The sequence below is a fragment of the Nilaparvata lugens genome, unplaced genomic scaffold, assembly GCF_014356525.2.
Source record: "Nilaparvata lugens isolate BPH unplaced genomic scaffold, ASM1435652v1 scaffold2271, whole genome shotgun sequence".
NCBI lineage: Eukaryota > Metazoa > Arthropoda > Insecta > Hemiptera > Delphacidae > Nilaparvata > Nilaparvata lugens.
In genome coordinates, this window is record NW_024090288.1 from 12,385 (window position 1) to 25,924 (window position 13,540).

Consider the following 13,540-nt stretch of genomic DNA (forward strand, 5'->3'; position numbering starts at 1 on the left):
TGTAGAATATAATTATAAAAACAACTAAATAGAAATGTATGATGCAAGAAAAGTGAAAAGAAAACTTTGAGAATTCGATGTTCTATTTATAAATAGTTTTGAGGCGATATTAAAACTTGAATTAAAGTAAACTTGACTAATGTAAACGCCTGTGTTGTGTATCTAATCTTTATCCACCATCAATTTTAAAAACATTTTTGAAGTAGAAAAAGTGTAGTTTCTTCAGTGTGATGAAGAGCTATACCAGGTCGAAACGATCGAAAAGTACTAGAAGAAAGTTCTTTTCTACTTCAAAACTGTTTTTAAAATTGCTGACTTTGGGAAGCAGCTTTGAAATAGACCGTCCCACAAAATCGACTGCTACGATTTTGATCAAAGTGGTGTGCAAAAAAACTTATTCTAAAGTTCTTGAAGAACCGTGTAGTAGTTTAGAGGGGCAAAATGATGAAATTATTGTTCAATTGTTGTGATGGCAAACATAAATTTTGAGAATTCTACGATAGAAATACTACATCAAGGTATATCAGAAACAAACGATTTGTGAAAAACAATCTTTATTTTTTCAAAAGTAATAATAATTTGATGCACAATTTGGAGTCATTTGTGAATGCTCAACTCAAACAACATTATCCTTACAAACAAAAAGAATAGCCTTATCCGAATAAATTTCAAAACTTGTTATAAGATAAAACTATCTTAAATTGAATAATAATTCCTTCAATCAATTATTCTCAAAAGTTGATGTAAAAATCTGGAGAAATCTATCAGTTTCTCCAATGATATAAAAATAACAATCGAATAATATATGTTATCAATTCCTATTTGTGAGTTTTATAATATGCCATATATTATTTCTATACTGTTTGACCATTAAAACGCATCAAAACTGAAATTATTTAATTTATTCTGACTGTAAAAAATTTATTGGTTTTAAAATATTAGTTTAAATAGGAAACAATACACAAAGTACTGGTTGCCCAGGAACCGGTTGAATTTTAATCATGATTAATTCCACGAGAACCTATCAGAGAAGCCGTCTTATCAAAAAGACCTTCTCTGATTGGTTCTCATGAAATTAATCACAGTTAAAATTTAACCGGCTTTTGTGCAACCGGGCCAAATAGTCTTATTCGTTTAAGAACAGGATATTTATATTGCCAGTAAAGTCTCGTCATCAACTAAAAAGTGTATTTTTACACCCGTTATTCCAATATTATGTGGTTTTCATTTCTTTGCTTGATATTCTATTTCCCAAATAATTAATATAAAAATAATAATTTCGGTTACAAATTATAGTGTAGTGTATTAATTACAATGATAATAGTGTGTTCAACATTCCCTATGAGAAATGAAGGCATTTTTGAATGAAGTCAATCTTATATACAAAAAGTTCAACACTATAAGAACACTGTTCAAGCCTGCATTTATTGTGAATCAATAAACATCTACCAAATCAATGGTTACAAAACATGTTACAGTCCATCAAGTTAATGAATCAAATAATTCCAAACAGTAGATACTACTAAACATTAAATTTGAAACTGATATGTATAACGAGAATAGATTCATCCTAGCTTCAATTCACATTGCCATTTGATGAATGAATTATACCGATTTGCTAATATAAACCTTGAAAGGGAGATAATGTAATGAGGGGTAGATAAAATAAATCACAGGAACGATTGAATTTTAACTATAGTTTCAGATAATGTACTTAAATAATTGAAGGTTGAAGTAAAACCACATAGAAAATGTTATAGCAGTCAAATTTATAAATAATAATCGGTTTACAGTATATAAGGGATTGAAGATAACTTCTAGATCCACTAGAAACGAACATAGCATCAATTTATCATCTTAGATTAAAAAAATTAAACACCAATCCAAGTTGTATAGAAACATTAAAAATATCAAGAATACAGAATGAGATAAATTGATTCTAGTGAAAGTAAATATACTAACACAATAATGTTAAATAAATCTAGTCCTACCAAGTGAAAATTCTCATATAAATAGATAATTATATGAGAAAGTCTACAAATACTTGATGAATTTCAAGTTACAACACAGTTTTATGAACTTGCATTCTCTTTTCACAAAGCTTTATTCATGACTATGCTGATACCCACACATGTCCAAGGTGTACTGTAAAAGTTGCTAAAAGTTGGGCAATCTCGTAGTATTCATCACTTTTAAACGAGTAATGTCATTGGTCACTTGCTGAACAGCGCTTTGTGTATAGCTGAAATATCTGGCATTACTTGAGATTTGGTGCTGCTGGGGTATTTCGGTCTGGCACTGCAAAATTAGAAACAATAATGTTAGAATCAGAGTGGGTTCTAATAAATCGATTATGAAAATCTTGAAAAGGAATATGAGGCCGCTATTCAAAAGCAACCAATCAGAATCGTTAGACCAGCTAAAAAAAACGTCAAGTTGAAGTGCAGTGATCCGTGGTCTAGTGGATATATATACTGTTTGCGTATACAGCCTAGCGGTCCCGGGTTCAAACCAAGATATGAACAAAAGTTTTCAACCAGGTCATTCCCTTATTATCTGATAGACATGTTAACTATCGGTCCCGGCAGAAGTATGACAGTAAGGCCTCTTTCACACGATAGGAGACGTGCAACTTGAACACTGAACAGTGTTCACGTTTTTTTGTCGAAGTACATTGAGTCCAATCGTGTCTTTCACATGGTGATCCCGAGCCAGGAACCTCCTTTTGTCACGTCTTTTTCCCTCGAGGCAAGCAGAAACCCGTTTGGATCGAGATACTAGCGGACAAATCGCCGCTTTCACATGGTGATTCTACGTCTCTCCGGTCATCACTTTTTCTCAAAATCTATCTTTCTTGAAAATGAAGATAGAAAGATTCTGATTTCGGATTTGGATTCAGCGACCCCAGATTATTTAAAGCGTAAGTCCCGTTTTCGAAAATATCCGAAAACAAGGAAGTAATGGCTGTTTTTAATAAAGCTTTCTATTATCATATAATTATACGGTAAAAACGAACAGGTACTGTACTATATAGTACGTATGTACTGTAGCTATTATAATACAACTTACACTGTATTCGTGTAGGAAATTTGGTGGGATATTTATCTTGATTTCTGAAAATACCCAAAAATAAGGGAGTAAGATAACTTTGAAAAACCAACGTTTTCCTGCCGATAGACAAAATAGATTAAAAATTATTCCAAGACATATTATGTCTTGAACTAAAAGCGTGTAACAGATATCCAGATCAATATTCAAGCTATCAAGCTTTTCATAAATTTATTTGTCTCCCCATGGCAGTAGGTTTGCGCCAACGTTTTCACTTAAACATTTCTGTGATAATTATTAAATTATGATAGAACACATTATCGTATTGATATTCTAAATCCAGTGACATGCACATCAATTCCCGTAAAATTGATTTTTACCGTTCCTATGAATTCTACCAGGTTCAGCGCAACTTGTTAAATATCATCATGTTTGATTCAACAGAATTCATAAGAACGGCAAAAAATCGAACAACAAAAAAGCCGAAGTTTGTGTCGACGGTATACGACATAGAAAGCAAAAGCTCGCGCTTGGTCCATAGCTCTACGACTGAGGATTCAGCTCAGCGACTAAAATCGACAAGCCATGATTATGTTAATCAATACTCATATAATAATACAAAGTATAGAACTGCTTTTTACTATGATACATGGTTTTCATTCTTTAATAAAAATAAAACGAGATTCCGGTGTCAAAAGCATCAAAGTCGCCAGGCTGGTCTGGACTATTCATGACTTCCTCAGTATGCATTATCCACCCAGCAGTTCTAATACAAACACACAGACACCAGTTTCGTTTTAGTTGGAATGGAATGACATTTTTTATTCTTTCAGTTCCTATTTCTCATAGATCGATTCAGATCACCACAATGTTTATACTGTATGTTCATAATAGATTTTTCTGATTGTTGCAAAGAAATATTTACTGGTATTTTGGAGTTATATTCAACTATTTGAACCTGATAAATTAGATTGTTGAATGACAATTGAAATTCAGTGAAGTTTACTTGTCCTTTTCCTCGTATTTTATTGGGTGAAGAGTGGAGTTGATTTATGAGTTCATATTTGAATTCATATTTTCAATTTTTTTTCAACTTTTAAAAATTAAAAATGTTCATGTTGAAACTTTTTAGGTGTTTGAAAACCTCTTAAAACCTTTGCCTGTCTCTTCGTGAGGCAGGAGTATTGTTATCTTTGTACGTTTACTATATAATCATATGATAATGGGAAGCTATATTAAAAACAGCTATAACTCCCTTCTTTTCGGGTATTTTTTGGAAATGGGACTTACGCTTTAAAGAATTTGGGGTCGCTGCATCCAAATCCGAAATCTTCTATCTATATCACTTTATATACATTGAGACTATTACTATAGTACTTTTTATACTATTATACACTATCATACTTTGAGCAAACGTCGGCGTAATTGTTAGATCCGTCGGCTTATTGGTAAGATCCCCATATGAAAGCACAGGAGAGCTGCGGAATATGAAATATGATCTTCCGTAATATGATCTTCAGGAGCCAGGATTCTGCCGTGTGAAAGTGGCCATATAAGACCATTAACGGGACAACAAAAAGCCATATGAATTCAATGGGTCAATTGAATAAAAACTAGAATCTAGTGACTAGCACCATAGAGAAAAGATAACATAAGAAGATATCTCATGGTATAGATAGTTTATGTTCCAAATTTTACTGTTAACTCAAGCCGTACTGTCGACTACTGTCTATTATTACCGTTTAGGGTAAGAGTGTGAGAGCGGCACAGTATGAGAGACTAGCAGCGTCACATAGCTTCACGAAAAACAACCACTATAGTAAACTCAAATTGGAGAGGCGGGTGATGGTAGCACCATCTCTGATTGAAATTGGTAAATTTCCAGCTTTAAATTGCATAATGTATATGTTATTCTAAATACTGGAGATGTGTCAATCATATGACAATTTTGAAATCAGGTTTTATTTATGTTTTAGAGAAAAACAAACTAATAGGCCTACTCGTCACTTGTCCAATTTCAGTAACGGTTCAGAGAAGGCTTGAATTGGTGCTACCTACTCGTTTCTTATTTTTGATAGGCTATATATTTTTTTACTTTTCTTGTTATTTAATTTCTCATAATTGATTGAATAAACATATTTTTGATGGGAAGTCAGGTTATGATGACATTTCAAATGTAAACAAACACAAAGCAGACGAAAAGTTTGGACTTTTTTTACTGTTTGAAATTTACCAATTTCACTCATAGATGGAGCCACCATCACCCGCCTCTCCAATTTGCGTTTACTATAGGACCATCAGCTTCAGTTGACATAGAAATTTGGAACATAAACGCCCTATACCATGGGATATCTTCTTATGCTATATTTTCTCTATGCTAGCACCTAGTCATCAGTTCTAGCTATACAAATAAGATTATACAGCTGATTCGAATAAAAGCATTTGGTTGAAAATCACTTGGAACTAGCAATTTCTGGCTTCTATTCAATAGACCTATGGTTGAATACTTTCAAGTTGAAGTTGAAATACCTTGGGTTGAGAGCGGTCGGGCGTGGGTTGACAAGCATGCACTTCATGGGCTGGCCGTCGAGTGTTCTGTTGTGGTAGGCGTCGACAGCGGCGATCGCATCCTTCTGATTCATGTAGATCACCTCTGCCGTCCCGGGTCGCACCACATGCGAAGCTATCAGCTGGCCAAGCTCACCAAACAGCTCCTAAACAAATCACTTCATTTATTCAACTCCTTCAATCATTTAAACACACAACATACAATACACAAATATACAAATGGACACATGCAAAACAACTAGTAGTTATGTGAACAGTAGACCTCGCGCTCAGTAAGTTACATTGACCTGTTGTTATGTATTCTCAAAAATTAATAAATAATTTATCAATTTAAAATGTCTAGAAAAAATCATAAATATACATAGAGCTTTCTGTCCTAACGTACCGTGACGTGTCACGGAATGTGAGTGTGAGCGCTGTTATCAGGTCTGGCTGCCGTCGATACGCCAATCCAATCAACCCATCAGAGAACATTCTGTGTTGTCGTGTTGGCGAAAAATCGGTGTGTTGAAATTAACAAAATAAACTACCATAATGCTGATTTCCTACAAACTTCATTTCTCACTTTTCATGATTTTAGAAATCAATTTCTTTTCAATAATATTTGTTGCAATTTTAAACATCAGATTAAAAAATTAAAATGTAAAAAAATGTTTTCTATCTATCAATAACTCCAAACTTTAAACTAGAATCATGGCCTCAGCTTATGGAAAGACAAAGTTAGTAGACAACTGTCTACTAACGTAGATTGAAAGATACATTTTCAAGATGTTCGATGTTTTTGAACGGGTAGTATTATAGTCCACTAGACAGCTGATTTATGATGAATAATTCTATAGTTTGATTTTTACGGTAATATTGGTGTTCGAAGGAAACTCCTTTTCCTTTTGTATTATCCTTAAAATGCAAAATTTTAAAAAACCTTATGTATACGTTGACGCGAAATTCAAAAAGGAACATACCTATCACATTTCATGAAAATCTATTGCTGCGTTTCGCTGTAAATGCGCAACATATAAACATTTAAACATAAAGAGAAATGCAAAACCGTCGACTTGAATCTTAGACCTCACTTCGCTCGGTCAATAAAAACAATCATAATATACAAGAACTGTGGTGCAAAAAAGGGGATGGATTGAAGGGTTTTCCAACTATGGTTATCCTTGTACTAGGAAAACCTTCAATCCTTGAGAGGGTAAAAAAGGTATCAGAAAGAGTGAATAGAAGGTAGGTATGAAGAAAGGAAATGATGATATAGGAAAAACAATAAGACCAGGTGGTAGAAAATGAAGACTAGAGGATTTACTAAGAATTACAGCAGCAAGCAATCACAGAAGAGTACTCTTCGTGATAGCATCTCATAGATAGAAAACATATCTTAATCCAAGTTTATATATCCTGTTTACATTTTTAGTTGTTTTGGCAAAGTTGATATAATGTTCTGAGATTTTATTTATGATTTTATAAGTTGTATATAAATTGTCTTCTGATAGTTTCGATGTAAGATTGTAAATCATTCATTCATTAAAAATGAATACTGGATAAAATGTCCAGTATGAAAAGAACAGAATAGTACAGTACAGCTGAAGATCTGTTGGTCTCAACACTAAATTGCAGTCATGTTATTAAATAAATTCAAGTGATATTGACAAAAGTTTTTTTCCAATAACAGAATACAGAATAGTACTTTACAACCTTTCATGTTTAGTGACCTACATTGAGAATGAAAGAAAAATGAAATTTATTTCTTAAAAGATAATTCAATTTTTATTTCAAGTTTTTGCAAAATTAATTATTGGCCAAATAAAAAAGATGGATGAACATAATTTATGTTGGATATGTTTATTCATTTATTTTCGCGCCCCATTCAGCTCAAATTCAACGAAAAACGCTGATTTGAGCTTCTTTGGGAAGGCTTTTCTTCGACGTGTCCAGAGGCCCAACCAAACATACCTGCTAATTATCAGTGTTTCTGCTTTACAAGGTGTCTAGATCTGGCGATGAACGAATCACTGTCATTTCCCTATTTAATATAGATTTTTTTTCAATTATCTACAATGTAACCGTAACCACATTCATGTAAACAGAATATTATGAATATGCCAATCATAATGGAACTGGAAAATTAGAAAATAGAAAAGAAAAAATGGATAAAAGAAAAAGGCGAATTTTTTATCATCATCTGATTTCTATAGTGTAGCTCAAGTGAAAACTTACGTAGGGTTTACCCAGATAAAATGAATACTATTGAACGCCCTCGCCGAATACACCAGAGAATTGGAATAACATAAACATAACTCTGTTCAATAACTGTACAGAATACTCAATGGAATAATGGTATTCCAATCTTCAACAATACTCTAATCATTTTTAATGAAGTAGGCTGGCTATTCATATTAATTCAATTTATTCTATTAATTACTGTTTGAGTGTATGTTTTGTTTTCTTGACTTGTCTATTATTTGTGATCACCCAATGTGGTTCAAATTATGGATAGAAACACATCAATAAAAAAAAATGTAATAAGTAGGAGGATACATCACCTTGATGTCCTCATGAGTGACTTTGGGATGTAGGTTGGAGACGACGATACGATGGCCCTGCGAGGAGGCGGAGGATGCTGCCATGGAGGGCGCTGCGGCGGCGGGGTGCATAGACCGAGCCACGGGGGACGTCGGCATGTCCAATCGGGATCGCATCTCCTGGCTCATCAGGCGAGATGACGCGGCCCCCCCGCCTCTTCCCAACATATCCATGTCATCGCTGTACAGGTGACCTCTACACAAAACATACTCATTAGTTTGATGTTACTTTGATATTAAACTGTCGATGTTTTTTGTATTCTTTAGTAGGATCTTTTGCTAATAATGTTATGACATTAGAAACAGATCCTACTAAAGAGATTAGCAAAAACATCATCAGTTTGAATTTACACTTGAAAGGATTTGGATTATCTTTTCCTCCACCTACCATCTAACGTTCATCAGTTTGTATTTAAGCATTAAATGATTTAAATTATCTTTTCACCCGCCAAGGTTACACTTTACTCTTTGGAACAGACTACTAAAATATAAGTAGAAAATGTTGTGAGAAAAGTAGAAAACGTTCTACGTTCTAAGTGACGAAGCTGTGTGTGCTTACATAACCTTAAATTTTTAACAACATTAACATTCTATCAACATTTTTGGAGAGAAATAGTACAGGCTCAGCCTAGTTTTTCCTCCAATGTCATAATAAATTATATATTCTATAATATATAAATTACGATTATAGTGCTTTATACAATAAATGAAGTGAAATAAATGAAACTATTCATTTAAAGTTAGTTTGTAAAGTTAGATGTTCCAATATTTTATTGTATCTAATTGTGAATGCAAGCCAGCAAAAATTGTACTCTATAAAAATGAATTGAATCAAACCTCATTACCACGCAAAAAATAATAGATTTTTTTGGGAATCATCAACAAAAAAAGGACGAAAGCTTACCTGGCTGACTGGCCTAATCTTGACCCTGCTGCCTGAGCCAGGTCTCCCCATCCATTAGGCTTACTCCTGATTGACTGTAAAATAATTATCAATGTTAAATTAAAATGCAGCTCATTCATTAACGTCAAATTCACACATCATTGACAAGTACGTATTACCAATTTTATAATGCAAATCGTGGTTAATAACTCAAAAATATCTTGAATTAATTTTTAAATTCAGTTTTCAAGTCATGAGCCATTTGCTCGATTATAAGAATTCAAGAGCAGTGAGATTGGAACTCAATATGGATTGGATAATGTATTCGTTGTCTTATTAATTTTATTTCATTTCATTCATTTCTAGTTATTGCATATTATTCATTATTTATTCACAATTACTGTAATATTGAAAGAATTTAGTCTTCAGACCTAACAAAACACTTTTTCAAATCACGATAACTTTAGAAGAAAACTATGAATTATTTCGAGTTCAAAGTTCATGTTTTTATTCTATATTTTATAAATTCTAAGTTTGTTTAATGTTTTTATAAAAGTTTTATTATCAATCTATCTAAATTTGAAATTGTTAGTTTTATCCTGATTTGTAGTTTCAGATTGATGATTTGGTGTGAAACTTGAAATGGATATAAGCTACATAATATTTGGACGATTTGAGACTGTTTTTTCCGACTATTGTATTATTTGCTCTATCCAATAAATAAATAAATTATGTTTTACCAGTTTCACAAAAATTAATACAAAATTCTACAGATGGAAATGAAATAAATTGGAAGTTGCATTTGTTCAAATGCTAATTAATGAATAATTATTATTAAACGAAAATTAATTATTAATTTTTGTACAGTAGCGCTCATCGAATTTCCGTCAAGCTGTTTACCCTGTTGTCAATATTTGCAGCAGCAGAAGTCTTCGGGGTGATTTTCAGAATTTAATTGGGATTTTCTTTTAATTAATACAACATTAGAAAACTAATAGAGTTCCATTATAATTTTATTTATTTAGTGAATAATAAATCCATGCTACGTATTGAAAGTAATTTATCCTATGAGTGCTTAAAAGTTACCTGTAGTATGGGTTGATTCTGAGCTACAATCTTCAGACGTGGCAGAGATTGTCTGAGTAACCTGTCATAAGGCATCATTTGATTAGCATCATCCTCGTCACCAGCCAAATCGATGACGTCATTTCTTGCTGTAAAGCTGCCAAGACCAAATCCACCGAGTCTGTTGTTGATGGTTCTTTTCAGATCAAATACCGATGATCCATCTGAAAAAAAAATATTTTTAAAAAGTTAGGAATAGAATAAGGAGGATCATAAGAAATGGATTAGAAACTGAATGTTGCATTCTATTAAGAGAAGTATCTTAAAATGACAATAGCAGAAAATTACCTTGAATCTGAAAATTTCGTATTTAAGACAAATAAAAGACAATGATTTATTTGAAAATGACAATAAATGGTGATTGTAAGAGGATACTCATTTTTTGTTCAAGTAGCAGTAAACTCTTAACAGTTAAAATTAATAAAAACAATATAACTACTTGTAGTACCCTTTATTGAAAAATAAAAACTTCAATTTACAAGTTGTTATATTATTTTTATTAATTTGAATAAAGTAGCCCATATAAGTGAAGTGATTTTCTTAACAGTTTCTACAAATCAAGGGTAGTGGAGCACTTGCAATGCAACTAGTCATATTAAACGATATAATTTCGTCAAGCATTTGTAACATTTGAAACTTCTTTCAGTGAAATATCAGTTATCATCCGAGGAACTAATCTAATATGCATTTCTCATCAAGTTGATTTCGCCTATTCATTGCAAATGAGAAAGGTGAAATATGCGAGGCTAATCTATTGTTACAGTTCAATTTTTTAAAACCACAGTTCAATAATAACATTGCAAACCCGTTACAAGTTATTTCATAAAGCAAAAAATGTCTCAAAAAATGTTTGAAATTCACAAAAATATTGTAAACACTACCTACTGTAATTAAATAGCTTTTCTTTCATTTGGATTTGAAAATTTGATACTATATACGATTACCAACCTGAATATCAAGAAAATGTTGTAAATAATTATTTCATTGCCTATTTCATGTAATTTATACGGTCTATCACTGTATAATGATATCAACCTATATTATAGGAAGGAAGCATTCTAAGCTTACTCATATCATCGTCATCAATGATCTTGATGCTAGGATCCGTGACTGAAGGATCTATTGATCTAAGAATAAGCGCTGACTTTTGACGAGGTCTGCCAGGGAAAGGTTGTTTTCTTGGTCCGTGATTCGTCTGAAAAAAAAAAACAAAATTTTTCACTTGACAACTAAGCTACTAAATAAATATCGTAATCAAAAGAGCAGTAAGAAATGTATTTTAACAGGAACTTTGATTCGTTATTTCAAAATAACTAATAATGAATGATATTAAAATTATTTCTTTACTAAAAAGTAACCAAATTTATTGAATATCAAGATAACAATGAACTGAAATTAACAACGTTGATATAAAATTAGTCAAGAATGCACAGCTAATTCTCCGTGGAATTACGTTGTTTACGAAAATAGATGATCTATTATTATTATAAATATGGGAAAATGCTGTAAGGAATACAACGTTCTAGATGTAATACAGAATCATTTGACAAGAATAAAATATTTCGAATAATTAAAAACTCAATTTTCAAGTCAAGATCTTTATTTTCAAATGGTTGGTCTTCAATAATATAGCTACATTTGAACTGTTGTATAAATTATAATTGAAACCGTTTTGGGCTTTTAGCTCAGGACAGTTTGCCTATATTACTTCTCTAAAAGTTGTGTAATTCTGAATAGATTGAATAGAAGCCATAGCACACAATTACACAATGTATCCGATTAACCTCAATCCGTCTTATTAAATAAATAAATTGAAGGGTCAAATACACATGGTGATGATCATCGAATTTTTCTTCAGAATTAAGATTTCTAAGAATTTTGGATAGCTTAATATTTATAACTACATAAGTTGGTCAAATATCTGTTATAAAATATTTGATCGTGGAATAGATCCTCAACTAACAACGCAGTTAAATAATATTGAATACCTTCTGCTTTCTTTCCTGTAGTTTATTGAGCTTGAGCCTAGCATCGCCGCTTTGCTTGGCCAGTTCCACCAGCTTTTCTCGGGCATCAGTAATCTTCATCCTCGATTTTTGAATTATTTTATTCCTCGCATCTTGGATTACTGGTCTCTATAGTAAAGTAGGTTACTTTGTGTTCTGGAAGATATCATAGCCTATTGTATTTTTTATTAAATACATTTTCATTTCTTGTACATTATGTTTCCCCAAAGCAATAGTCCTAGTTAAATCGGTTTATCGAGGATATCCTGCATTGCAAATCACGGATAACTTATCATTTTCCACTCAATATTCATGCAATTTCTTCAATGGGGTGTAACATCATCTGAGCCGATCAGACAGATAAGATTTACAATTATTGGAAATGTAGGAAAAGCTGAATTAAAATAATTTCCATGGGTAAGTTATATCTAGCATAGGTACAATCTTTATAAATTGTTATTGCATGGTTTTAATGGACAAAAATGTATATCTATTATAAAAATAAATATTTATAACTAATAATCTACCGTACCTAAAAGAATTTCTACAAAATGACAACCAAGTCGCTACTTCGTATTCAGAGACACAAGGTCTATGAATACAATAAATGACAAGGTTTTTATAGACCTTGCAGTGACATGAGAACAAACATTACGGTAGGTTATACTATAATCAAGCAAGCTATTACCTAAGATGTTCAATAGAAAAACTGAGTTATAATTTTACGGTTTCTAGTTTCTTTTAGAAAAAGATTATCTAAATATAAAACCAATGAAAAAAAGAAGAATAATAATAAACCTTATTAATAAAAAGAATAATAATAAAGAAGTTTATGATACGGTAGCAGGTTAGTTTCTGGAATACGGTATCATAGCTAAGTCTACAACTTGTTCAACAAAATAGGAAACATATTTAAAACTTACTTTCTACCACGCCTCTGGTTTGATTTGAGACCTTTTTTCTGAATAATATCATCCAAGCTAAGTTCAATATCCATTATAAATGCAAAGAAATTAATAGAAATACAACATAATCAACAAACGATGTAAGGAATTTTTGCCATTCGTTTTGTTATTCGTTTTCGTTTGTTCCTGCTGATTTTTAAGTGTCTGCTTCGAGAAAGTTTTACTCATGCGCAGAACGAATAGAGATAGGGTTCTATAGTGAGGTCTACGTTATAATGGCAATGAACAATAGATGGGAGAAAAACGTTGCCAAGTCTCTCCATTTTGCCACTGAGTGTACACAGCTGTTACTCGATTCATCACATTAAAATTGATCTGATAATAATTATAATCTCCTTAGTAGAATAATCAATTTAATGTAAA

At 32.1% G+C, this 13,540-nt stretch overlaps 1 protein-coding gene across 1 annotated transcript; it reads right to left on the bottom strand.

The window, feature by feature from the left end:
- Nucleotides 1-537: 537 nt before the first annotated feature.
- Nucleotides 538-12,337, bottom strand: LOC120348936 (polymerase delta-interacting protein 3-like). Its single transcript, XM_039443942.1, has 7 exons — nt 12,195-12,337; nt 11,275-11,401; nt 10,168-10,370; nt 9,103-9,176; nt 8,160-8,394; nt 5,578-5,762; nt 538-2,298 (listed from the first exon to the last, which is right to left on the bottom strand). The coding sequence occupies exons 1-7, from the start codon at nt 12,291-12,293 to the stop codon at nt 2,214-2,216; spliced, it is 1,008 nt and encodes a 335-aa protein (XP_039299876.1). The 5' UTR covers nt 12,294-12,337; the 3' UTR covers nt 538-2,213.
- Nucleotides 12,338-13,540: the final 1,203 nt, after the last annotated feature.